Source organism: Bubalus kerabau, chromosome 1, assembly GCF_029407905.1.
Source record: "Bubalus kerabau isolate K-KA32 ecotype Philippines breed swamp buffalo chromosome 1, PCC_UOA_SB_1v2, whole genome shotgun sequence".
Classification (NCBI taxonomy): domain Eukaryota; kingdom Metazoa; phylum Chordata; class Mammalia; order Artiodactyla; family Bovidae; genus Bubalus; species Bubalus kerabau.
Window position 1 is genome coordinate 166,759,136 of NC_073624.1, and position 27,307 is coordinate 166,786,442.

General features: G+C 43.3%; 1 protein-coding gene across 2 annotated transcripts in view; it reads right to left on the reverse strand.

The window, feature by feature from the left end:
- Positions 1-3,748: 3,748 nt before the first annotated feature.
- Positions 3,749-27,307, reverse strand: part of ERCC6 (ERCC excision repair 6, chromatin remodeling factor) — a 71,865-nt gene continuing 48,306 nt past the window's right edge. For both annotated transcript variants that reach the window (XM_055538481.1, XM_055538489.1), the window contains exons 9-21: positions 22,108-22,278; positions 21,428-21,604; positions 17,960-18,076; positions 16,654-16,749; positions 13,316-13,531; positions 12,759-12,869; positions 12,262-12,381; positions 11,621-11,715; positions 11,126-11,271; positions 10,343-11,041; positions 8,282-8,486; positions 7,591-7,669; positions 3,749-6,472 (exon numbers count right to left, since the gene is read on the reverse strand). In XM_055538481.1, coding sequence (XP_055394456.1) covers positions 6,050-6,472; positions 7,591-7,669; positions 8,282-8,486; positions 10,343-11,041; positions 11,126-11,271; positions 11,621-11,715; positions 12,262-12,381; positions 12,759-12,869; positions 13,316-13,531; positions 16,654-16,749; positions 17,960-18,076; positions 21,428-21,604; positions 22,108-22,278 — 2,655 coding nt within the window. In that variant the 3' untranslated portion in view covers positions 3,749-6,049. The remainder of the gene's footprint in view (positions 6,473-7,590; positions 7,670-8,281; positions 8,487-10,342; positions 11,042-11,125; positions 11,272-11,620; positions 11,716-12,261; positions 12,382-12,758; positions 12,870-13,315; positions 13,532-16,653; positions 16,750-17,959; positions 18,077-21,427; positions 21,605-22,107; positions 22,279-27,307) is intronic.

The window sequence follows — 27,307 nt, forward strand, 5'->3', positions numbered from 1 at the left end:
CAGGACCACAAAGAACAGAAAGCTGCTGGCCGAGGCCTTCTTCCAGATCCAGACAGACACCTGGAGATGCCAGGATCCGAACAGCAATCAAACAGGATGGCCCCGCAGCCTTACAGCCTGGGTCCAAACTCTGGGTCTTATTAGCTGAGTGCTTTTCCCCCCAGTGGTTAGCATTTATTGGGAACATTCTACATGCCAGACACTTGATATTTTGCATTTTCTGAAACCAGTCTTCAGAGTAACCCCATAAAGTAGGTGCTGTATTTATTCCTATCTTACATATAAAGAATCAGAGACTTAGAAGTAAGCTGTGTCGAGATAAGTAAATTTAATACGGACCAGTTCCCCATAAGACAAACCAAATGAGCAAGTCATGGTTTTCTGCCTGAGCAGACCCAAGCCAGTGCATGCTTTTAATGCATGCCCTTCTCCCATGAGATACTATATTCCTTGACTGGAAGCTGAAAGAGGGAACCCCATTTTCTAGGATTACAGATTACCTGGATTATAGAATCTTTCATCACACTGAGACGGGGAGGAAGCAGGGAAGGAATAGTCTGTGTCAGAACTCACAGACTTTAGCTGTTCTTACCAATATTTAGCAGATTTCTTGACTGTCTCTTATTTACAATATACCCTCAGGATTATTTCCAGAAACATTACATTTTCCAGGGAGGGGAGAGGTGTTTGTCTTCTGGAATTTCATCCGGTTACAGTTCTTTTCTGGATTGCACTTCTGCACAGCCCTTCACACTGCCATTCTAGGAGTCTAAAAGATGTTTTAATGTTGGAAAATTACTGTGAACTTCACAACACTAAGAGATTTAAAGGGGAAAAACAACACAACTAAATCAATAGACGCAGAAAAAGCATTTAATAAAATTCAGCACTGGATTCAGAACTGGAAAGAGCGTTTCTTTAACTGATAATAATAATTTGCCAGGAAATAAAAGCAACCACGTTTAATGGTAAAACTTTGGAAATTTAATCTTCAGTGTCAGGAATAAGGCAAGGATGCCGATCATTATCAAATATATTCATTATAATATTGGAAATACGTAATCTAAGTATTGAAATGAAAGAAATACAATTGTCATTACTTGTAGCTGACAAGATTGTCACATACAGGACAATTTATAGTTACTGGATTTAATAAAAAGAGTTCAGCAAGGTTGCTAAATACAAGACCAATATGTAAAATCCAACAATACTCCAGTTTATAAACTAAAAAATGGAATATTTAAAATGTCACGATAGCAACCAAAACTGTAGAATTAGGAATAAATGTAAGATGTGCATGACCTTATAAGATGTAAGTGAAAGACACAATGGAATTATGTCTTTACAATATGTATCATAAATAGAGTGACGTGTTCTATTCAGTCGAGAAACTCAGTATCCTAAACAATCCTCCACAAGCAACCTGTACAGTTATTACAATTTCAAAAACAAGATCCAAATGTAACAAGCTGATTCCAAAACTTAGGAACAAAGGTCCAAGAAATAAGAAATTTCTTAGAAGATGAAGGGAATCATTCTATTATATTATGATTGCCAATTATAAAGCTACAATGATTAGAACAGTGGGTTATTGGCAAAATTAAGTTAGTAGACCAATTTAACATGAGTAGAGACCAGAAATACTCCCATAATTACATGAAAATAAGATATAATGATAGATGAAGGCTTATGAATCAGGAGGGAAAGGATGAAATATGTTTTTAAAGGTGCTAGAAAAAGTAACTATCCACATGGAGTTTGCGTGAGAATTTATGAGAATGTCATCACAGCTTTAGTTAGGAGAAGGGTTCGCAAGGAAACAAAATTAAACTGAGTTTGACTATATTTAAAAGCTTCTGTATAATATCATAAATTCTGTTCTAATTCTCCATTATCTTTATGTAGAAGTAAAAAAACCCCTAACAAAACACCTATTAAATAGCTGCTGCTACTGCTGCTAAGTCGCTTCAGTCGTGTCCGACTCTGTGCGACCTCAGAGACGGCAGCCCACCAGGCTCCCCCGTCCAGAACACTGGAGTGGGTTGCCATTTCCTTCTCCAATTAAATAGCTAGGAACATCTATAAAATAGCTATAGAAATAGCTATTTTAGGAATAGGAATAGGAATCAACCTAATATGAACTGTGCAAGACCTTCGTGAAGGAAGTTATTAAAATTACTCTAAAAAAATGAAGCCTATCATGATACTAACGGCAAGAAGATGAAGAAGATGAAGATGAAGTCGCTCAGTCATGTCCGACTCTGTGACCCCATGCACTGTAGCCTACCAGGCTCCTCCGTCCATGGGATTTTCCAAGCAAGAATACTTGAGTGGGTTGCCATTTCCTTCTCCAGATCTTCCCGACCCAGGGATCGAACCTGGGTCTCCCACATTGTAGGCAGACGTTTTACCGTCTGAGCCACACTAACGGCAAAAACTATATTAAGTCTATTATCCTCAAATTAATGTATAAACTAATACAATCTCAATCAAAAGAGCAACACAATTTTAGCGGAACTTAACAAACTGATTCTAAGCTTCACCTGAAACAGAAAATGCGTAAGAATAAGACAACGGCGGTGAGAAGGAAAGGAAGCCGGCCTACAGACAGCGCAGCGCTGTGCCAGTCAGACAGTGAAGCCTGCAGCCGAGGGAGCCGAGTCTAGACCCACTGTCAGAAACAGACAGGGGAACGTATGATAAATCTGGCACTTTTCAAATGCTCGGAGAAACGACTGGACTATTCAATAATAGTAGGAACAATGGCCTTTCTGCCTTAGAGGACGTCTAAGACAGAAAAGAAGCTATAGTAAAACTAGGTAAACGTAACACGAACGGGTGACTCATAAAGGAGGATCTACAAATGGAAATGTTTGTTTTATAAGGAATCAGAAAAACTGAAGTTAAAACAAGGTGTTTTCAACCACAACACTGGCTAGGAAAACAAACTCCAGAGACTGACATGGGCTACTGTGTGCAGAGTGTGGAGGAGCAGTCCTTTGATGGGGTGTGAACTGAAGGAGGTAGTTCCACAACATCCATTACATTTAAAAATCCACCTAATTTGAAGTCCAGCGATTCCATGAAGGTAGAATTACACTTAGAGAAATGAAAAGGTGTCTAGCATGTGTTAAATGAAAAGTTAGTTCTTAAATAATGAGGCTGATAATAACTGCATTTTTATAAATCACATGTAAAACAAAACAAGCTGCTGTAACAAAGAGACTCCAAAAGACAGTGGTTTAAACAAGTCAGGAGTTTATTTTGCTCTTAAGTAACAGGTGAAAAGGAAGCAGTTTGAGACTGGCAGGCCCGACTCCCCATCCTCAGCACACAACGCTGACCCTCTTGTGTCACTGCTTAAGCTCCCACAGGCATGTTGGCCAGCACGAGAGGGGAATGTTGAGTGAAGTGGATACCCAATTCCTTATTTCAGGGCGCAGTCTGGACATTCTCTTCACATCCCACTGCCTGTCACGTGGCCACATTTACCCATTCAGCAGAGTGTTAAGTGAGCAGCCTTGGTGTCCAGGTTAAAAGCAGGCGTCTTAGTAGGAAAGGAGAAGGAAAACGGACATTGTAGCAGCAGCTGCTGCCACATGTATCTGCAAAGGCATGGAAAACAGCTTGCGAGAATACACACCAAATACAGTACTTATCTCCGGAGCAGGAGCAAGAGGAGTGGAGGCAGAGTATTGCCTGAAATGTTTTAAACAGTGCTCGTGTTTTAACTAAGGAATTTTCCACATTTCACAAAGATTTTACAATCCTTTATTGTAGCTTAATACCAATACAACCATAGTTGTTAAAATTATGATACTTGGAGCATTTTCACCTACGTATCTCCACCCAGAGGCATGATGACAAAGCTTACCAGTGTCCACACTGAGACACAGGCAAGGCAGTGACCAGCCAGGGTCTCCGCTGCTGGTAGGGCTGAGACAGGCTGCGAGTGAAGACCATCGCCCTGTGACTGCATCATAACTTTTGCCAGCATGTTCTACTTGAAGAGAAGGCTACAAGTTCCCTTGCTCAGTAGGCTTTAGATTTCAGTCAACAGAGGCATGATGCCCAAGCACTTCATACTAGTGAACAGCATCAGTACTTTAATCTAAGAACAAGAGGGATGCAATTTTCTTATAGGTTAAAGATAACAACAACAACAAAAAAAGAACTTTCCAGAAACAAAATTCATGAGTTTTGACTCCCTTCTGAGGCAAGCAGTCAAGTCTAGGATGTACCAACCCGTTTAAAAGTCTATTATTTTCAGACAATGATGGCAGAATGAAGATGATAGGATCCTCTTCCTCTAATAATAAACCACTCTAAAAATTGAATGAAATGAACAAGCCAGAATCCAGAAAAAGCAGCAGAAAATCCTGCTGGGAATTAGGACTCTGACTATGGCATTTCCTGTCTAAAGGGAGGGAGTCCACGGAGCAAAGTTAACAAAATCTCAGAGAACAGAACTAAAACCCAAGTCTTCAGTCAAAAGCTTCATGCTGCCCAGTAGAGCCTCTCCTGACTCTGAAACCCACAGCCCTCCTCCCTGAGTGGCAGAGAAGAGCACAAAAGAGAGCCGGGCCCCGCTGCTCACCTTCAGTATGAGCTAGACGGGGGGAAGGCAGACGCAATGCAGAGAAATCAGAAAGTGTGCAAACAGCAAGCCGGAGAAAACGACTCTAAGGAACAAACAAACTGGACCACAACAGCTCTAGAGGACACAGGAAATCTGGTCAGTTTAGAAAACAAGACTTCAGAGCTGAGATGATAAAAGGAACAGTGAGAAGGAAAGAAAAACAAGGGTAAGAAAACAAACCAAGGATCGAAACGACAGCGTAACAGAACTCCAAACACGTAAGCAACAGCCAGAAACAGCTGCAGATGAAAAGCAGACCTCTACAACAGTAGAGTCATGGTGAATGCAAAGGGGAAAGAGAGACGAAAAGGCCTAGACACAAGAAGGAGAACAGAGACGAAAAGGCCTAGACAGAAGGACAACAGCAAAGCCTGATAGAACGCTACCAGCATCCTCGGAAAGGAAGACCATGAGTCACAGAGACGAAAAGGCCTAGACAGAAGAAGGAGAACAGCGAAGCCTGATAGAACGCTACCAGCATCCTCAGAAAGGAAGACCATGAGTCACGGAAACAGTGTTCAAGGTTCCCTCCCAGCACGTCATCGGAGAAAGGGCTGGAGTGGCGGTCGCCATGTGGTGACAGGGGTCTCTCTGCGTGTGTCCGGAGTCACATTCCTGCGCACGGGCACGTCTTGGTGGTTTTATCTGTACTAACTTTTGGTTAACCTTGGGCTTTCTGTTTGTTTTTTTTTAAAGATAACACATTTCATTTTCCTAAAACCAAGAGTCAGTGTAGGAGGAAAAAGGTGTCCTTTGCTTAAAATAAAGCAACTTTAAACTGAGAAAACTATAACCTTCTGCAAATACACACCTCATCATTTATTATCAAACTATTCCATGTTTTACCAATAAAAAACTTGCCAATTTAACAGTACCTTAATGGAAGATTGTTTAAAGGCAATCGATAGGATTCAAAAGGTAACAAATTTGATCTCTTTTTTGAGTGGCCAATGATCGGTTTAAGCATCGGTATCGAGGTACCCAAATGATACTGTTAATAGCTACTGATGAACTGATTATCTGAACAGGTCTAACTGAATGTAAGACATGTTTTTAGCACCAATAACAAGAATGCTTGCAAGTTCTGGTCTATAAACTTCCAATGAGTAGTAAGTAATGTGTTCCCTGATAGCATCTTCTGGGTAAAGGAACAAATGTGTTCCAAGGATTAATGGTTAGGTCCCTGATTTTATAACATAATTTATTTTGGGAGGAAAAAAAAAGTCAACCCAGGTATTTTTAAAACAAGTTTTGGAGAAGAATTTCTTCTTCTCTAAAGTTTTGTTTATGAGGTAGCTATCATTCAAAGTAAACGTCAAATACAGCCAGCTTCCACTGACAAACATGATGATTAAATAATTAACGTTTTCACCGGAAAAAGTCAATTAGAAGTCCAGAAAGTAATGCTGCTCAGCAGTATTCTGGCTTGAGTTTCCAAATGCCTTCGCCAGCAGAAGTTCTATGAAAAGTGCACAGACTTCTCAAGAGTTCTCTAAAGACACAAGACTGTGATGCTGATAACTTGGACTCAAACTCCTGCAGAATCTCCCGGGTGCTGGCCTGGCCATCTGCTTGGGCCTGAAAGGCAATGAAGTTTCTCATTTCCACCAGCAGGTCATCGTGTTCTGTGCTGCAGGGCAGCGGAGCAGTGGCTTCTGGGAGGCGCCCACTTTCACTTTCTAAGCGCTCTGGCAAAATCAGGTGATTTCTAGCTCTCATTTTCGCCAACAGTGAGGACGAAGTGAGAGCCCCGGATGAAGACTCTGTGTCTTCAGCTTTTCCACTAAAATGCTCCGAAACATGATCTTTTCCCTCCTTCTTCACAGTGCTGTCCTGGAGAAAGAAGACCAGTGCATGGATATATTTAATCTCCTGTTTATGCTCCCACTTATTTCTCCAAAGGCTCTGAGGGGCCGTAAGATAACACATGTGCCCAGGGTGCTGCGGCTGATGGGGGAAGAACGAGACACCGTCTGACGTAAAGGGAAAGGAGGAGAATTAAGTGTCTAAATTCACCTGCTCTTAGAGAACATTTCCTAAAAAAACCCCAAACTACACTATTTATTTCATCACTATCTTGAGTGATGAGCACAGAGGGAGGGCCAGGATTCCAGAGAAGATGTCTAGGAAAACCGTCTCCGGGAGGTACGGGCTCTGCGGGCTTTTCCTGTTCTTCCTCCTAAAGTTTCCCTGATCTGGGCACCATGGGATAAGAAACAGTATCAGAGCTGTACTTCTTTTCCTTCACTTTTAGATCTTTTACGCCTGTACGCCTCATGTGTGTTTCCTCAGAACAGCAACAGAAATCTAGCTTTTCTTCATATTCCTACTGCTAAAAGAACGTAACATGGGAAGTCAAAAAAAGTTTCTCTACTTCTAGATGTGTTCAAATTAATCTAAAAGTAGGAATCTGAACCTCGGAGTTTTCAAATTTCATAAATAACACAACCCTTAAACAGAGAAAAAAAAAAAAAAAGAAAGTATTAAACGATAAGAACATGGCCTATTATTTACTCTGAGAGAAGCACTCCAGGCATTTAGGGGTTGCAGGGCAGGGACAGACAGATGTGATGCTCAGCTTGTAAATTACAAACAACACTCAGGCGATTTTCTAGACCTTTATTCTAGACAGCAGTGGTCCCTCGAGCTTGCACTTCACCTCTGAGAGGGGCAGGCAGTATGGGCAGCAACACCTGTCACCTACCCTGTGTGAACTTCTGGAGGACAAAACAGAGATTCTGCTACGGATCTTGGGTCAAAGGCTTTGTCTTTTCTAGGAAGTTAGCTGGCCCTTTTAAATTCACACAAAAGTGCTTCATAAATGCATGAAAGTGCATGAAATACAAATAGTAGATGTCATTATGCACCTTACATGTGGAATTGAGTAAGATTTCCATGGCAGTTCAATCAAGTAAATCTTGTGAGTGAAAGCAGAAAGGCTATCAGATTACCTGGCATTTCTCCTTTGGAGATGTTGAAGAGGGACGCTGAACAGAGAAACTGGAGTTCCTCTTCTGACCGAATCTGCTCCTAAGGAAAGAGAGTCATAGTTGATAAAATGTTACTTTGTGAGTTAGAGATGAGAATGCCCTTCTGACACCTGAACTCTTCTTGGAGGAATTTTCTTCTGCGTGGTTATTCTCTCATAGCTGTGATGCGTCTGCTCTACCCACCTAGATTCCTATACTTTACTCTTCTGGGAAATTACTACTGCATCCCAAGGTAAGAACCACTCAATACCCTTGCTCAAGTCACAGTGGAAACCACCCTCGAATTCTAGGTAGGAAAACTCCTCTAAAAGAGCAGAGTAATTACTGATTGCTGAAACACAGCTAATCATCTTATTAAAGTTTAATTGTTATTCTACAACTCTATTTTATAACATCACCTCTTAAATCACCTCAAAAGAGGTTTCTCCTTTCCCCAGAAAATTAGCTCTGGAAAGGAAGGAATGAACGCCAAGAAGGTAAGACGGCAGGTGTATTTCTCTTAAGTTATGCACATCTGGCTGGGCCGATCCCTCCCTGAGGGATTTTCTCCTCCTCCAGATAAACGGCAGGAGTGTCTCCACCTGTCCCAATTTTATTCCCAGCCCAACCAGTCTGGTCTCCTCACAAGCATGTCAGGGTGGCGACCTCTTACTTTTTTCCTGCTGGTGCACCAGCAAGCCCTCTGTGGCCAGTCCACGTGGGGACACCAGACGCTGCTCCCAGACACTGCTGCCGAGAAAGTCTCAGAGCTCTGAGGGCGTCCTGAGCCACGCGGTTGGCCTCCGCCTCCACCAGGACGTGGTCTGGACTGGCTCCGTCCATGATGGCATCGTGCTTCATGACACTGTGCACACCCACTGGCAGGAGCAAAGCACACCGTGAGCGAGCTATCTCAGCGCACACACGATCACACGCTTTCCCCTGTCCAGGCTCGTGTGTTGTGTGTGGAGAAAAAAACAGGAACATTTTTGGCTGCTACTCACCCACGACCACCAGGACCCACAAACTTTTACAAACGTTGCGGATCTTCACCTGCACCTCTACCCAATGAGGGATGGACTGTCAACTATCACTGCATTGTATCACCAAAGCATAATGCTTTAATTACCACACTTCCACAAGTTCTTCCCTGCTATCTGGAAAATTTTAAAACCTTCTACTAATCTATCCTTTATTGAAGGGGGAAAATATAAAAGTATAAACAAAAATTACACAATTTCTAAACAGTAATGATCACAGAAACAGTACACACCAGAAGAATTCAATACTCATAGGTGGAAAATTCATAGACCTAAATATTTATATTAATAAAAATGAAAGAACAAAAATAAGTAACTGAATTCCAAGCCAGTTTTATAAAAATTAGGACCAAAAACATTAAAACAACAACAAAAACAAAAAGGAAGAAAGTACTGAAGATAAAACCAAAAATTACGGAGGCAGAGAACAACCATGTATCTAATTAATTAATTAAACTGGTTTATTGAAAAAAAATCAAGAAACAATCTACTGGTTTAACCTGATCAAGGAACAAGGAGAGAAACAGATAAAAATTGGAAATGACAAGAGGGAAATTATCTTGAAATAGTCAATTTAAAAAAATTATTACAAGAGTATTTTCTATGCCTCCATGCAAATAAACTTGAAAATTAAATGACATAGATAATTTCTTAAGAAAGCAGATCAGGAACTGTAGGAAAAAACAGAGAAAGTTACCAATGAACTACCTTACAAGAAAGCACCAAGCCCAGAGGCTTTCCTTCTGAGACATGGTACGTAAGCCTGCTTTCCTGAATAGAGACCCATTCGGAGACCTTTGGTAACTCAAGACCATCACCCTGGGAACACAATGACCTGTGAGATCTGAGCAAGACAGTCCCAGGGATGATTCAGCTGTGCAGGCTGGCCTGTCCTACAGGGTCCTGAGCAATTGTTAAATCTGCTTTCCTAATTTTTCTCCCTTGATATGAGCTATCAGCTTTCCTCCTTCCAGAGTGCCTGCCTCTGGCCATGCCCCTTCCTCTCCCCATGATCTGTCACTTGACTCTCCTGTGGCTGGAAAATCAGATATATAGAGCATGCAGAGAAATACTCTATGAATGTTCAGGTGGTACAAAGCTATCTCAAGCACTGCACCCCTCCTGCGTGTGGTTAGAAGTCAGGTCCCACTGTTCACCCAAGGTTCAAATTCTCCTAGGAAAGAGAGGTGAAAATGATTTTTTTAAATGTCAGCACAGGGCTCCCCTGGTGGCTCAGTGGTACAGAGTCTGCCTGCTAACCAAGAGACACAGGTTCGATCCCTGATCCGGGAATATCCCACATGCCTTGGAGCAACAAAGCCCATACGCCGTAACTACTGAACCTGTGCTCTACAGCCCTCGAGCAGCAGCTACTGTGCCCACGTGCCGCAGCTACGGAAGCCCGTGTGCCCTAGAGCCGGTGTTCCTCAACAAGAGAGGCCGCTGCAGTGAGCAGCCTGCACGCCACAACTAGAGAGAAGCCCGCACAGCAAGGAAGGCCCAGCACAGCCAAACACGAATGAACAAACACAATTATTTCTGAAGTGTCAGAACACTTCAAATCTGACTTCTAGAAGGAAAAATCCTTCCAGTTGAGTGCGCATTCCGCTCTGTCACGGATGCCTGCTCCCACAGAAGCAGCCCCTCAGTTCTATTCCTAGCATACCCATGGCAAGTTCGGCAAAAGGAAGTACCTGACTTTCTGAAAAGCTTCTCCAGGACGTAGTCGTCGTGGCTGCGCTCCTTGGCCTCGCTCTCAGTTTCAGGGTCTCGCCTCCGGTACTGCCTCTTCTTCACCAGGTGTGGAATTCGAGTTCCCTCAAACTTGGCGTCTCTGCGGTGCTTAGAGCTCTTCGGCTTCTGATTCGGCCTCAGGTGTTTCTCCATGGGCTCTTCTGCCACGTGATGTTTCATTTTCGACTTGTGCTTATAAAAATTATTTTCCATTTGCTCATTCTCCCAAAGAGCTTCTCTCTGAACCTGGCAGCTTTCTCTTTTATCAGAAAGACTCTCCTTTTCATTGATGCTTTCCTCACCAGACATCCCGCACGTTCTGCTGATTCTTGGGGAATCTGAACTGTCCCCATTTTCATGAATCACTGAGGACTCCCGTGGTCTGGAGACTGTGTCTGCCTCTTCTCCAAGCCTCTCACTGCTGGTTAGACTATGAGGTGTCTGAACGGCATCATTCAGAGGAATGCCTTGGTCAGAAGTTACTGCATTCACGTCATTGACCAATGCTGCAGATACCTCTTCAGATGACATGGCAGCATTTGCGGACGTCTTACAATCAGGGAACTGTTTGTCCACTGGGACATTCTGGTCTGTTCCACAGGCCTGTTGAAGTCTTCTTTTTAAATGGCGTTTGGGTGTCTGCACATCTGAACCAGTTCCTATGAAAGAGAAAAACAAGCTAATGTCATACTGCATAATCCTTACTATTTCATTACTTTAAGTTAAATAATTTCATGGAATACCTGCAAAAATAGCACTTGTTTCAGTGCTCTGGGATGTATCAGGACTACTCAGAGTAAACAGCTCATAAAGATCATTGGACTTGAAAAATCGTCTTTGCTTTGGATCTTTTAGCACTCTATTTGTCAAAAACTGCTTGAAGATTTGTCTAAAAAGATAAAAATTAAGCTGGTATGAAACAATGTTTGGCTGCACCTCAGGATTCTAAACTTACAGCAACTGTTTATTAATAAGGTTAAAAACAGACTCAAAGACATTAAAAAAAAAAGCACACACAATAAGCCATCTAAGCTTATTTTAATGAGAAAGAAAAAAAAAACAAGAAATTATTAAAAAAAAACATACATCTCTCAAGTTACAGCAACTACTACAAGATTTCTTGAAGTAATACTTCTTAAAAATCCCCTGCTCCAAACCCTGGCAGCATGTCTCTCCCGCTCAGACACCCACAGCCGGGACAGCAGCTTTGGTCGAGGGGCGCGGCTGTGTGCACTGACCGGTGGTAGATCTTTTCTTCAATGGTGCCTGCGGTCAGAAGCCTGTACACCGTCACCTGCTTCTTCTGGCCAATCCTCCACGCTCGCTCCCGGGCCTACAGCAGAGAAAACCACCAAAGAAAGGGAAGTCGCTCAGTCGTGTCCGACTCTTCGCAACCCCATGGACTGTAGCTTAACAGGCTCCTCTGCCCATGGGATTTTTCAGGCAAGAATACTGGAGTGGGCTGCCATTCCCTTCTCCGGGACACAGCAGAGAAATGCGACTCAACAAGGGCCCTTCTCAGCAACAAGCGTTGACTCAGAGCCCGTCACTTCCTTCCACTCCCCAAATTAGAACTTTGGCTAATGAGGCTAAATACACCCAAGGCCTGCTAAGGAACACAAACAGGCAGGCGACAAAACAGACCAAGCCAGCTCTGCCTGAGAAACAGTGGTGTCAGTTCCCTCCCACGTCCTTTCTTCACACAGGTCTCGTGCGGATGCTGCGGATACACTGAGAAGACCCTCCCTCCAAGTGGAAGACAAGACATAGCCAGGACGTGAGCTCTACGCTGAGGCTAACGTGGCATGGAGGGCTGCTCCTGAGGGTAAGCCATCAGACAGCATGTCAGCAACACATTCCTTTACGAAAATAAACAGACCTGCGTGTCTGTGCTTGGGTTCCAGTCGGGGTCATAGATGATGACGCGGTTTGCCCCCGTCAGGTTGACTCCTAGGCCACCCACCCGAGTGGTCAGAAGAAACACAAATATGGATGTGTCCTGGAGGTGAGACATATGACACTCAGTAGGCACACACAAAGTCAGCTACAGCTGTTCACCTCAGCCCTCATACGTTCTACACACGGAAGCCTGGCTGCAGTGCAAGCAAGGGGCTATGCCATAGAGACCTTTGGTCAGTCAAGATGGCAACTCACAGCCTCTGCTTTTCATAGCAATTACATTAGCAATGTCTGAAAACATTTTTAAAAAGGAATACACATTCTTTGTTTAAGCACATACACACATCCCAGTAACCCAGAAACGCATCTAGTTAACAGCTGCCCAATCCCAGACATAGGCACCACGGGTGCAGACCTCTGCTTCCGTCCCCTCCGCACAGCGGCACCAGGGACTTCATGGTTCTGCTCACTTGTTACCTCATTGTATCTTGTAATCAGTGGTTGTCTGGAAGCTATCGCCGTGGTGCCATCCATCTTGAGATAAGAATACTTTTGGGCTCTGAGGAATACTTCAAGGATGTCCAGCATCTGTTTGGGAGAAGTGGTGGAGGATGTAAGAGTTTAAAAATCAAAGGTACGCCTCCATGAGTATGCGACACTCATGCAAACAGCACCACACCTTCCCCAACAGGCTTAAATTACAAGGGGTGGATAAAGAAAACTACTACAATGGTATTTTTGGTATTTCCATACTTTTCTTACAAATTTTGTAAAAAGCAGGACATCTGAGTTCAGACAAAACTCAACCACACCCCAAAATCACATGGTAATAAGTCTCTTTTTAAAAAAGCCAACGTCTGGGCACCAACTCTAGAGAAAGATCCATCTCCTGAAGAGCTTTGCAGCTTGCCACTTCAGTATCAGTGGGTGGATGTGCCTTCGGAATCATTTTAAACCATATCCCATTTTTTTTAATTATTGATCATAAGTCATAAAGAACCGACTCGCTTCTTGTATGAGGCTTGTACACGCACCTGTCTGGACTGAGAAAACAGCAACACTCGTTGGCCCTGCTTGTGCCATATTTTCAGCAAGGACTCAACGACTATCATTTTCCCAGAACGTTTCCAGTATCCAAACTGATCTTCTTCTAGTTCCTCATCTGGAATGCCTTTAAGATTCTTGGGGCCTCCGGAAAAGAGATCAGGGTGGTTGCAGATTTTTCTTAGGGCTACAAGTCCAGAGAAAATCTATGGTACAAAAGAATTATGTCCACTCAGATCACCCCATGGAAAATAATATTCACTTGAGAAGGAAAGGAAGGAGGCTGTTCAATACATAACACAGATTAAGAAGTAATCTTTCATCAGCGTTTTTGTTTTCTCCCCAATCACAGCATATTAGAAATGGGAAGAACTTTTACACATCTTTTCCTGACAAAGTTCTCTAAAAACAAAAAGTCCTGTTGGACCAAACATATCTACTGGGGTCATATTCAATTGCTGATGATTCTCCCTCTAAAAAAAAAAAAAAAGGTATGCGTATATATTCACAGTATATAAAAAATTGGTTCATATTTTAAACATAAATAAGAAATATCATACCCATTCTCAACAGAAATCTGGGCTTCCCTAGTGGCTCAGATAGTAAAGAATCTGCCTGCAATGCAGGAGACCTGGGTTCAATCCCTGGGCTATAGCAAGATCCCCTGGAGAAGGGAATAGTAACTCACTCCAGTATTCTTGCCTGGAGAATTTCATGGACAGAGGAGCCTGGCAGATTACAGTCCATGGGGTCTCAAGGAGCTGGATATGACTGAGAGGTTCCAAATAGGAAAAGGAGTACATCAAGGCTGTATATTGTCACCTTGCTTATTTAACTTATATGCAGAGTACATCATGAGAAACACTGGGCTGGTTGAAGCACAAGCTGGAATCAAGACTGTTGGGAGAAATGTCAATAACCTCAGATATGCAGATGACACCACCCTTATGGCAGAAAGTGAAGAACTAAAGAGCCTCTCGATGAAAAGTGAAAGAGGAGAGTGAAAAAGTTGGCTTAAATAAGCTCAACATTCAGAAAATGAAGACCATGGCATCTGGTCCCATCACTTCATGGGAAATTGATGGGGAAACAGTGGACACAGTGTCAGACTCTTATTTTTTTGGGCTCCAAAATCACTGCAGATGGTGACTGTAGCCATGAAGTTAAAAGACGCCTACTCCTTGGAAGGAAAGGTATGACCAACCTAGACAGCATATTCAAAAGTAGAGACATTACTTTGCCAGCAAAGGTCCGTCTAGTCAAGGCTATGATTTTTCTAATGGTCATGTATGGATGTGAGAGTTGGACTATAAAGAAAGATGAGCACTGAAGAATTGACACTTTTGAACTATGGTGTTGGAGAAGACTCGTGAGAGTCCTTGGACTGCAAGGAGATCCAACCAGTCCATCCTAAAGGAGATCAGTCCTGGGTGTTCATTGGAAGGACTGATGTTGAAGCTGAAACTCCAATACTTTGGCCATCTGATGCAAAGAGCTGACTCATATGAAAAGTCCCTGATGCTGGGAAAGATTGAAGGCAGGAGGAGAAGGGGACGACAGAGGATGAGGTGGTTGGATGGCATCACCTACTCGATGGACGTGAGTTTGGGTAGACTCCAGAAGTTGGTGATGGACAGGGAGGCCTGGTGTGCTGCAGTCCATGGGGTCACAGAGAGTCGGACATGACTGCGCGACTGAACTGAACTGAGTGACTAAAATTTAGGGAAATCTGCCATGTAATTTAGCAAATGCATTTAAGTATTATACTCCTAAGCACCTCACTAGAAGTTCATTAGTTTACTATGTGAGTCAGAGGTTGAAGTCCATCAGAAAACATGCCACATGGAAAATACACAGATGGAAACAATGCGTGGCTCACAAGAGGGCTTCGGAGCCCCAGAGTGAGAGCGCCCACCTGGCTGCCCGCAAGCAAGCAGGCACCTTCTACAGCTTTCAGCCCACGACTCAGGTCACACTCACAGTATAAAAGTTCACATGAAAACGATAAACCACAAATTGAGCAATAATCAAGGAGTATGGTTATTCTAACAAGTAAACAGTTCAATAAATAACACATGATCTGAACAAAGCAGAAACACCGTCAGCACTGATCTTTCTTCCTTGAGATCTCTGCTGTCCAACACAGCAGGCACGAGCCACATGTGGCCACTGAGCACATGAAGTGTGGCAAGTTCAAACTAAGATATGCTACCAATGTAAAATACCCAATTCTGAAGACTCAATACAAAAAAAGAAGAGTAAAATATCTCAGTAATTTAAAATTTGATTACATACTAAAATGACATTTTAGATAGGTCAGGTTAAATAAAATATATTACTAAAGCTGATTGCACCTGTTTGCTTCTCACCTTTTTTAATGTGACCATTAGAAAATTTAAAATCACACACATGGCTTGCATTCTCTCTCCACTGGACAGTGCTGATCCTACCCACCTAAGGCTTCACAACTCGGAGGCACGTGAAGGTAAGTCAGGGGAGATACAGGAGAGAGGAATAAATGTGAATGGCTTAAAACCCCCTACAGATGCCAATGATAGATGAAATAAACTGTTAAGAGATGGTTAAAAGAAAAAAATGACTTGATCTGGAAAGAAAAAAAAAAATGTAGATATTATGGGACACAGGCAGTCTTGTCACCCATATTCATCTCCATTTGCCTCCAAGTAGGGGCAGGACAGTGAATTTCAGAGCGTCCTCTGCTCCTCAGCTGTGCCTCCAACGAGGACGAACCAAAGACTAAGGAATTTTACATGTCAAATAAATAAATACATAAAATACAGTTCACACTTTAAGATACTGAAGCACAAAGAAGCTGAAGAGTTTACATGGAGCTTCTGACTAAAGCTGATGATAAAATTACTATGTAGGTTTAATAAAGAGACATTCACCCACATATATTGCTGAGTATGGCCAATAACTAAAGCGCTGTTACTTATACAAAAATGCATAATGATAATTCTTCCTCCGTGCGCCCAGCAGCCCCGGGCTGCTCCCGACAGTCTTCATAGGACCAGCAGTCGCTGTAGGACCCCCCGTTACAGACCCCGTGGTCTAGCGCATTTTCCCACTAGACCACACGGTGCTGGGTTCAAATGTAACAGTGCTGCAGTACAGATAAAAAGGCAGCTTCTCACACTGTGTGTATCTGACTTCTGGAAGGGCTTCAAAGAAGTAAAGGTTCACACTCGAACGCTTTCAAGACAGCAACAACAGTGAATCTCTGAGTAGTACTAGTCTCCTTTCCTCCCCCATGTCCCTTGGTCCACAGTTCTTTCTCTCCAGCTTCTATTAATACTATTTGGCTGACCTGCATCTCTCCATTGAGAATCCTGTAAACTTCTTTGGAATCAATGAAATTTTGGTAGACTTTATGTTGTTCATCTGTAAGACGGCAAAATAAGACCTAGGGGGAGAATTTAAAAAAAGACTTAAAAAAATTTAACGGTACAAAATAACTAAAATAACAAAATCAACTAATCAAAACAAGCATGATGTATATAATTTTTACAATGTGCTCTTAATAAGAACAAAACAAAACAAAAATACATCTTAGAGCTGAACAATGAACAGGTCCCTCCTTCACAGCCCCTCCATTTCCGTCATCTTTCCACCTGTGATCCCCAGGCCCCATGGTCCCCACCCCACTGTCTCTGAGTCTCTGAAGCCTGGCTTCCTGCTCCCAAGGAAGCTTAGGACCAGGTCCACAGCCCTTCCTCCATGCCAGCCTCCAAGGGCTCACACCCTCTCAGCTCGCAAGCCCCTCACCCAGACTCCACTTCAGCAAGCCCGACCAGGCTCCAAAACGTTGCTTGGCACCCTTTTTCCTTAGTTCTAAGCCACACACAAGATTACCAGACTGCTCTCTTGACACCACCACCTACCCTTCCAGCCAACTGCCCCTACTACTCCACGCCACTGCCTGTCTCAACGTCTGATTCATGTTGATGTATGGCAAAAACCATCATAATATTGTAAAGTAATCATCCTCCAATTAAAATAAATAAAAGAATTTTTTTTAATCCAACAAAAACAATAAAAATAGAAACTGAAGCTATCATGCCTGATTTCCTAATCATCAGTCTCAAAAATAATCTATCAGTACTTCTTCATCTGCCACATGTGGTTATTTTCCTTTATTTTCAGACCAACAGGTCCCTACGTGAGGTCCAGGACAATCCTTCCATCTTTGCTGCTGCTGCTGCTGCTGCTGCTAAGTCGCTTCAGTCGTGTCCGACTCTGTGAGACCCCATAGACGGCAGCCCACCCGGCTCCCCCGTCCCTGGGATTCTCCAGGCAAGAACCCTTCTATCTTTGCACTAGATCCAAAAACCTACTCATCCTCATCAGGTCAGTGCTCCATGCCTTAGATGCTCCAAAGTCCAAGGGGAAAAACTCCCTGAAAGAATGTGCACAGTGGCCACCTCTTCTCGCCTTCCAGTCCCTCCTGAGCCCAGAAGGTTCGCACGTCACAGGCAGGGGCTACAGCAGGCCCACCTGCTCTGCAGCACCAGCAACCACACCCGTTAGCCTCACCAATTCTACTGCGAAAAGCAGAAAGAATGACAGGCACCTCGTGCTTTAGCAATGTTTTGATAATGCCTGGTTTTACAGACCTGTTCGTTTTTATCTGGCAAAGAAAGGCTCATTTTGACATCCGACTTCATTCTCCGCAGTAGGTATGGATTTATGGTATCTCGTAAGACACACGCACACTTATAAGCAGTTTTAACCTTTAGTAAGAGAAAAGGGAAAACAATTACTCTGTCTAAGGAATGTATTTGCTCTCACCTCACAACTGATTCCAAAGTTTAAATTCTTTTTAAAAAAAGAATGATCAATGGTTGTACAAAACTATTGGAAAATGGTTTGGAAAAATTTAAGTTCCATACACTCCAGGATGCAATAGCTTTCATAAGATGATCAGCAAAAACAAATAAACAAAAAAAACTTTTCATTAACCAAATATGTACAAAAGAGCAACCAGGTAATTTTGTGCCCTCTTCCACCTCTATTTAATTACTGTTATATACTTAAACCCTAAAGTAGAGATTTATTCAGTGCTTGACCCCACCCCCCTGCAGGGAAAAAACTGCTTTCAAACAAATCTCAGTTTATAATCTTATATTCTCCAATGGCCACAAAGGGGCTGCTACTTCACAAAACTGAAGATCAAACGCTAACTCTAGGGAAACGCCGCAGCAAAGGAAACAGCAGATAATAAGCAGAGATTACTGCCCACAGGAGATTCAGAGCGTAAATTCAAGGAAAGCCCTATGATCCCAGAAATGAAAGGTCACTGCAGCCTAAAATGCAGCAGATGGCTCTGTAATGGAGCTTGGCCACAGGAGATGGGCATTAACCACCCAGAGAAAAACAAAGACCCACAGCACAGGAAACCACACCCCTGCCATTTACTTAAAGGCAAACAAAGACTTCAATAAATTATTGATACTTAAAAAAATCTACATAGGCTTAACAATCTACTATATACTAGTTAATGGAACAAGAAAATCTCCAACCAAAGCTTAAACAAGTTACTGGCAAAATGAATAATAAAAAGAGCTTGACCATAATATATTAATACAGAAAAATTCATGTTAAAAAATTAACATGGTAGAAAACACTTCAAAACATCCTAAGAACACCTCACTCAAGTCTGTATGTGTGCTAAATCAATTCAGTCATGTCCAATTCTTAGAATCGCTACGGATTGTAGCCCGCAGGCTCCTCTGTCCATGGGATTCTCCAGGCAAGAATACTGGAGTGGGTTACCATACCCTCCTCCAGAGGATCTTCCCGACCCAGGGACCGAACCCGTTTCTCTTATGTCTCCTGCACTGGTAGGTGAGTTGCTTACCGTCTGAGCTACCCAAGAATGGCAACTATGGCATTACCGACTCGATGGACCTGAGTTTGAGCAAGCTCCAGGAGTTGGTGATGGACAGGGAAGCCTGGCGTGTTGCAGTCCGTGGGGTCACAAAGAGTCGGACATGACTGAGTGACTGAACTGAACTGATGATCTTAAACAAAAAGGAGCAAATAATAGCAACACCCTTGCTCCCAAGGACTTTACAATCTAAAAAAGGAAAAAAGACAAGTGCACAGACTTCTGAAACAAAGACTTCAAGAAAGAAACGAGACTATTTACATCATCCCCAGGTGTCCCCCCATGACTTATCAACTATACAGAAGAGGAGGTAACTGCAAAGTGTTTAGAAATGTGGCACGCTCATCACCCTACCCAAGTAATCAGACCACCACCAACGAAGGGATAAACCCACAGCACGTGCCTCCAGATAGGAATAGAACACTAAGAAACGTCATTTCCGGGATATTCTTGCCAATAATGTGTAACCTGATTCCAATCATGAAGAACGGAAAGACAAACCCAAGGTAAGGGACATTCCACAAAATAACAAGCCTGTAGTCTTCAAAAATGTCAAGTCATGCAGGCAAAAGAAAGATTAGAGGAACTATGTCAGATGAAAGGAAACTGAAGAGACACGGGAATTACTGGAACAACTGACACAATGTGAATGACATACAGATTAAATAACAGAATCACACCACTACTACAAACCGTCTCCTGATTTACACTCCTGTTTACAAGATGGTTATCACATCTCTGTTCTTAGTAAATACAACTGAAGGATATAGAGGAAAGGGGTACAGTGTCTGCAACTTACTCACATGATTCAGAATAAGAAAGATAAACTCTGTGTGCATGTGTGAGAGGTAGGGGAGAGGGTGGGAAGGAGAAATAAAGCAAATATGGCAAAATGTCAGCAAAATGCTAAAAACCAGGGAATCTGGGTGAAGAGTGTATAGGTGTTCTTTTTACAATTCTTGCAACTTTCTCTTAAGTTTGAAATTATCCCAAAATAAAAAGTTAGGAAAAAAAACAAAAATCAGGATACCTAAAGGATAATGGGGGCTCAATGGAGGAAGAGAACTCTTATAAAAGTTAACTGAAGATCAAAACTCATTTAATCTCAAAATTTTAAAGGTATTAAAATGGTTTTCGATAGTCCTCCAATTTTAAAGATCTAATATCCTTTTTCTAGTTTTAATATTTCAAAATCTGTGACCACCTCTTTTGGTGGCAGGCTTTATTTCTGTCATAACCTGGCAGGTACAGGCCCTGCCTAAGGCTGTGCAGAGACTCTGCCCCCAAATGCCACGAACTGCCCTCCAGTTGCCGATGTGTCTGTGAGTGGCATTTCCACTCTATCAGTCAGCCCGGCCTGAAAGCTCAGGGGTCACCTGCAGCAGAGCTCGTCGGGTCTCCCCCACCCAATCTCCTTTACCAGGTTCCTTATCCGCCTCCATGTCTTGTCTATTCTGTCTAGAAAAGGCCACCTGGGACTGTTGCTCTCCACCTTCTTTTCTCAGGACCGCCACCCACAGCCAGGTCCAGGCTCTCTTCACCCTCACTCCCAACAACTCTAGCAGGTCCCTCAAAGCCAGCCTCTCTCCCACCACTACGGGCAGCCTGAGCAACCCTCCGAGCACAGCTGTTCCCAGCCCCCTGCTCAGATGCCTTCAGTGGCTTTTCCCTGCCTAAGCATTTCTGCCTCCCTTCACGACCCCACTGCCAGCGTCCACAGCCTTCCTGCAACTCCCCAAGCACTTCCAGTTGCGGCGAGCACGCCTCTCCACTGCCCGGGGCCACACAGAGTAGCTGCATGCAGACAGCGGCTCTAACCTAGAATGCCCCACTCTTTCCAGCCTGCTTTCCCAGCATCAGGTTAAAGGATATATGTCTTCTTAAATCTTTCCTGGTTTCCCCTTTTCTAAGCATTTACACTACTTTATAAGATGCACTATCCCAGTTTGCACAATTATATGCTGTCCAGAACGAATTCACTCGTCTCATAAATCTGACTGCTCTTGAATATTTTACATGATTTTTTAAAAGCTCATCTGGAAAATTATGTGCTTTTGAGCAAAAATAACTTTGTGATTTTTATAAGCTGGGCCATTCGCCTTACATTCTGAAAGACTTGGCTACAAAGTATAGTATTTAGTAGGACTGTTTTAAGTATTAAAATGACAGAAATGTTACCTGCCCAATACATTACCTGTACCGGGGAAGCGTTTGAATACCCCCCCATGGTGATGGGGACTGAGAACTGCTCCATAAATACAGGCAATGTACCCAGCTTTCCCGGGAAGATGAAGTCAAAGAGAGACCACAGCTCTCGGAGGTTATTCTGCATCGGTGAGCCAGACAGGATGATGCGATGAGGCGTGCGGAACTATTACAGGAAAGAAAGGACTTTTCTATTAAATTCATCTTTTAACACATGATCACCAACCCTACCCCAAAACACTCCCATGCAATCCTGTCATTTAACACAACTACATATCATTTTGGTCTCCTCTAAAATGTAGACATTTTACGCAACTTCAATTCTTCAATTACCCATAGATAAAATATATATATACATAGATAATGTATATATATGGAAGAATTTTTCTTACTGTTCAAGTTGAAGACTATGGACTAGAGTTGGATGTGGTTACACTCTAACAACTGATCTATACAAGAGACATTCAGTAATATCAACAATTAGAATCTGAGGAAACATGATTAAGGGTAAGAACAAAAAGTGTTCAGCATTAAGGCAAAACGTGTATTTCAAACTCCTTATGCAAAAGCACAAGGAAAGATTCCCTAAGGGTGTTATTAAAAGCAGAGAGTTTATTCTCAATGAAATATTATCCACCTGGATACCCCCCTTGTTATAAGAGGTCACACCTGTTTGCAAGCAAGGGTGATGGCAGCATTTGGATTTCGAATTTTGTGTCCCTCGTCCAAGATCACATAGTGCCAGTCATGCCTGCTAATGTCATCTTGCATCAGTCGAATGTAGGAGTAAGAAGTGATCAAAATCCCGTGACAATGAGCAATGTCTCGAACTAGTTTCTCCTAAAACGATGACAAAACGGCAAAGCCAGTTTTAAACAAGTTAAATGAACGTGACTGTTTTTTTCAATTCTATTTTTTTTTTTAATTTTATTTTATTTTTAAACTTAACATAACTGTATTAGATTTGCCAAATATCAAAATGAATCCGCCACAGGTACACATGTGTTCCCCATCCTGAACCCTCCTCCCTCCTCCCTCCCCATTCCATCCCTCTGGGTCGTCCCAGTGCACCAGCCCCAAGCATCCAGTATCGTGCATCGAACCTGGACTGGCATTGTGTTGGTTTGTGCCATACAATGTGAATCAGCCATAATTATATATATATATGTATACACATACACACACACACACACATCCCCTCCTTCTTAAGCCTCCCTCCCCTTCCTATCCCAAGCATGACTCTTAAAATCTACCTTTCAACCATGATACAGTCTAAGGCACTTTATAAACATGTACATAAACATAATACATACAACCTAGTTATGTATTATCATACCAGAAATCTACTTTATGTTTCATTAATCTGTAAGTTGTAAATGCTGATAATATATTCACTATTATGGGGGAAGAGAGTCAAAGAAAACCAGAAAAAGATGTAACATGTAAACACTTGCCCAAATTTCATTTTTCCAAAACATCCTTTGTGTTACTCCATATTAAACTTCCTTCCATATTAAACTGGGCTTCCCTGGTGTCTCAGACAGTAAAGAGTCTGCCCATAGTACAGGAGACCTGGGTTCAATCCCTGGGTTGGGAAGATCCCCTGGAAAAGGAAATGGCAAACCACTCCAGTATTCTTGCTTGGAAAATCCCATGGATGGAGGAGGCTGGAAGGCTCCTCCATCCATGGGGTCACAAAGAGTCGGACATGACTGAGCTACTTCACTTTCACTTTTCACTTTCATATTAAACTTAAAACAACAAGGTAGATGAAAAATGATTTATGATTTTAAAATGAAAGCAAGAAAATGAAGGAAAAGTCAAGGCAACAAGAAGGACAAATCCAGCTCTAATGATGTGTAACATGAATTCAAGGAGGACAGAGTACAAGGGGTGAAAAGAAGTGATTGTTTAAAATGATACCAAAAAATTCTGAGAAGAGACTAGAGTCCATGGAGCAAAACACTCCTGAGTGCCAGGCACACACACTGAAAAAGCCATACACCTACATATATCCCGACTAGATGTCTGAATTCCAAAAATGAAACCAAACAAGAGAAATGCTGCAGCTTCTAATTAGAACAAAACAGATTTTTTTAAAAGATTCCCTTCAGAAGAAAAGGACTCTACCTGTGTTGAATATCTTTTCTGCAACACTAAAAATGTCAGAGAGCAAAGGGAAAATCTTTCCATAATTCTAAGGAGAAAGCAAAGATTCTGGAATTCTGCACTGATCCAAACTAGCAGTCATGCATGCCAGAAAAAAAGTAAATTCCACCTTCAGACAGTCAAGGACAAAAAATAAACGAGCAGGAGATGGCCTTGCAGTGGCATGCTGCATCCAGCTGGTGCGGACGCCGCCTCTGTGAGAACGTGGTCCCTTTGCCTGGTGGGAGGAGGGGCTGAGGACTCCACACTCTGCACCACAGTGGACAGCAGAGCTCCCCACCCGAGGCTCAGCACACACGGGGAGCTCATAGCACCTCTGAGAAAGGAAGGAGGTCCTTACCCCAACTTACCGATGACAGAACTGTGGCTTAGAGAGAGTAAATATTATCAGGCCACAGAGCTGGGAAGAAGTGGAGCGGGATTTGAGAGTAAAAAAAAGAAGCCAACTCCAGAGCTAGTATTCACTAAGCATTAGGCAACACTGCAGAGAAGGCAATGGCACCCCACTCCAGTGCTCTTGCCTGGAAAAGCCCATGGACGGAGGAGCCAGGTGGGCTGCAGTCCATGGGGTCGCGAAGAGTCGGCACGACTGAGCGGCTTCACTTTCACTTTTCACTTTCATGCATTGGAGAAGGAGATGGCAACCCACTCTAGTGTTCTTGCCTGGAGAATCCCAGGGACGGGGAAGCCTGGTGGGCTGCCGTCTATGGGGTCACACAGAGTCGGACACAACTGAAGCGACTTAGCAGCAGCAGGCAACACTGCCTCCTAACTATGAAAGAAAATATTTTTAAGGGACGATTACATGTAATATACTTACCAATCTTAAATTATTACAGCAATAATTAAACATTAAAATAGTTAAATAATTAAATGTTAAAATATTATTTTAAATACTAATGAAACAGCTAAGGATCTAAAATACAGATCCTACATATATATATGTATAAAATATATATATTAAGGATGTATTTTTGCATTACTGCAAGTCCAGTATAACAACCAAGAGTGAGAACAGGAGAAAAATAAGAGTGTACTAAAAAAAAAAAAAATCCCTTCTCCAAGGGTAGAATGGGGTGTACACAGGTAATGAATACTGTTCAATTCTTTACCGTGACAGAAAACAGGCTAAAGTACATTTGCAAAAAACGCAAGCCCATTTGCTGATTAATAGCTGCTGCTGCCGTTCAGTCACTAAGTCATGTCCAACTCTTTGTGACCCCATGGGCTGCAGCCCATCGGGCTCCTCTGTCCATGGGATTTCCCAAGCAAGAGTATTGGAGTGGCTTGCCGTTTCCTTTTCCAGGAAATCTTCCCAACCCAGGGATAGAACTCGGGTCTCCTACTTGGCACACAGATGCTTTAACACTGGGAAGCCCTAATAATGGTGGTTTAGTCATGTGTCTTCGGCATAAATATCAGAAAAGAAACAAACTGTAGGACTATCAAACCACTGTCAGGCAAAGAAAGGAACAGGCAACAGACAGGTGGTTTCAGACCTAACTGGAGAAGGCGATGGCACCCAACTCCAGGGCTCTTGCCTGGAGAAATCCCGTCGACGGAGGACCCTGGTGGCCTACAGTCCATGGGGTCGCGAAGAGTCAGACACGACTGAGCGACTAAACTTAAAAAACTAAACTTCAGACCTGACATTTATTTTGGGGTTGCCATGTGACAGCGGGCTGGCAGCAGCGACATCTTCCACTAGGAGAGCATGGCCAAAGCCCAGACTGGCGCTGAGAATCGAGTACACGCGACGATGAAAGACATACCAAGGAAATGCAAACAGAAACCTGCGGGACACGCCACTGCTTCTCAGAATTCCACCTCAGGAGAGAGAGGAAGACTAAAGGCAACTGAAAGTGCAAAAGTTGGGTACGAAGGAGCCGGGGCTCACCGTCAGTCAGCTCCTTTTGACGACTCTTAGCAGAGCCTCCGCCCACATACAGGCCCTCATTCCTCACACCCCACTGGGGCGGAAATCAAACCAAGCAGCCATAGCACGAGGTGAAAAAGGGAGAGTGAGGCAGTGAGATAAAAACAAAAATCAGGGACGCTTAAAGACAAAACTCACAGAACTGATAGAGAACACATGTAAACAGCCCTTTGAAAAGACCCCAAAAGAGAGAGACCTCTGTAAAGTCAGCCTGCAGAACAGACTGACCTGGCAACGTGGGGAACGTCAGTCACACAGAGGCAGCACAGAGAACAGCAGCCATGCAGTGTGCGATCCGACGCCGCCCGAAACCTGAACACAGAGGCAGCACACAGAACAGCAGCCATGCAGTGTGCGATCTGACGCCACCCGAAACCTGAGAGGATGCCACTAAAAATAAATAAGTTACCGAAATGGACCCAAGAGAAACGAGACAGACCAATCAGACCGTACTTAGACTTGAAAACAATGCTAAACTTTTCCCACCAGAAGTCTACTAGACCCAGGGGTTTTATAAGTGAAGTAGGTATCAACTCTGTGATTTAAATGGCCCCAAAATACAGAACAAGAAGACTAGCAAAATGCTGTTTTCAAAACTGACAGAAGCAACATACTCACATGTACCCCTCAATAGAGATTCATTGCTTTATAAATAAAAATTTAGCACTATATTAAGTGAATAAGGCATCACAGGAGTAGAATTGCTAAATATTAGGAAAACCAATACAATTATTCATATAATCATAATCATATAAATTTTATAAACTCAACATCTTCAAAAATATTACCTTAATAAACAAAGAATTAGAATATTTTTTAATTCAATAGAATATAAAGGGTGTAACACTGACCAAGACAATTTTGAAAGAGGAAGAGAGACACTGTCTTCTATCAGACACACCTCAGGGCTCACCTAGACCTTCAGAGGTAAGAGCCGTAACACCTGGCGCTAGTGCAGGTTCGGCAAGTGAGAGCTGCATCACTGACATGACTCGGCTGTACCTGCTCCCCATTCATGACTTGCAGTCCCTGCACAAAACTGCACAGAGGCCACACCGAGTTAACCATTTCCTGACTATCTTTTTGGTACCTGATGATGAACACACTGCCCCGCCTCCACCCACTTCTGCCTGACCACAGTGCTATCCATGGCCTCGGGCCCCACCATGGCAGCGAGTGTCCAGCGAAGACATGCAAGGTGTCCAGAGATACACTGCTGCACCTTGCACTCATCCCACCAGCGCTGAGACCCCACCTCTGGCTGAGTCAGAAGCCAGAGGCGACCGCAACAGCTCCTCTGCATCTTCCTTTTCCACTGGAATTCTGAGCAGGCAGCCATCGCAACCCTACCCCATCCCCCCCTCCTGGGAGAGCAGTGGCTGCTAGAAACCACGAAGCAGGCAGGGCGAGGGACAGCAGCGAATGGGCGCACAGCCACGTCCTGTGCCGAGCCCCAGGCACGGAGCTGTGCGCAGAGAAACGGGAGAGGAGAGCGACGACTGTTGGGGCCTGAAATACGGCAGGAGTGAAATTACCACTCATGTTTATAAAGTGTCCGCTGCATCACAGCCAAAGCCTGCCCATGTGGGTCCACTTGTTCATGACTTTGGAACCCCTCGCTGCTGAATTCACCAACTCAGCACTGTCATTCCACTACACTCCAAGGAACACCACCCTGAACTGGATTCTGGACGTCCCTGTACCACAGTTAAACAAATGGGACGCCACGCCTCCCAGCTACGCACCACCAGGGCGATGCTTAGC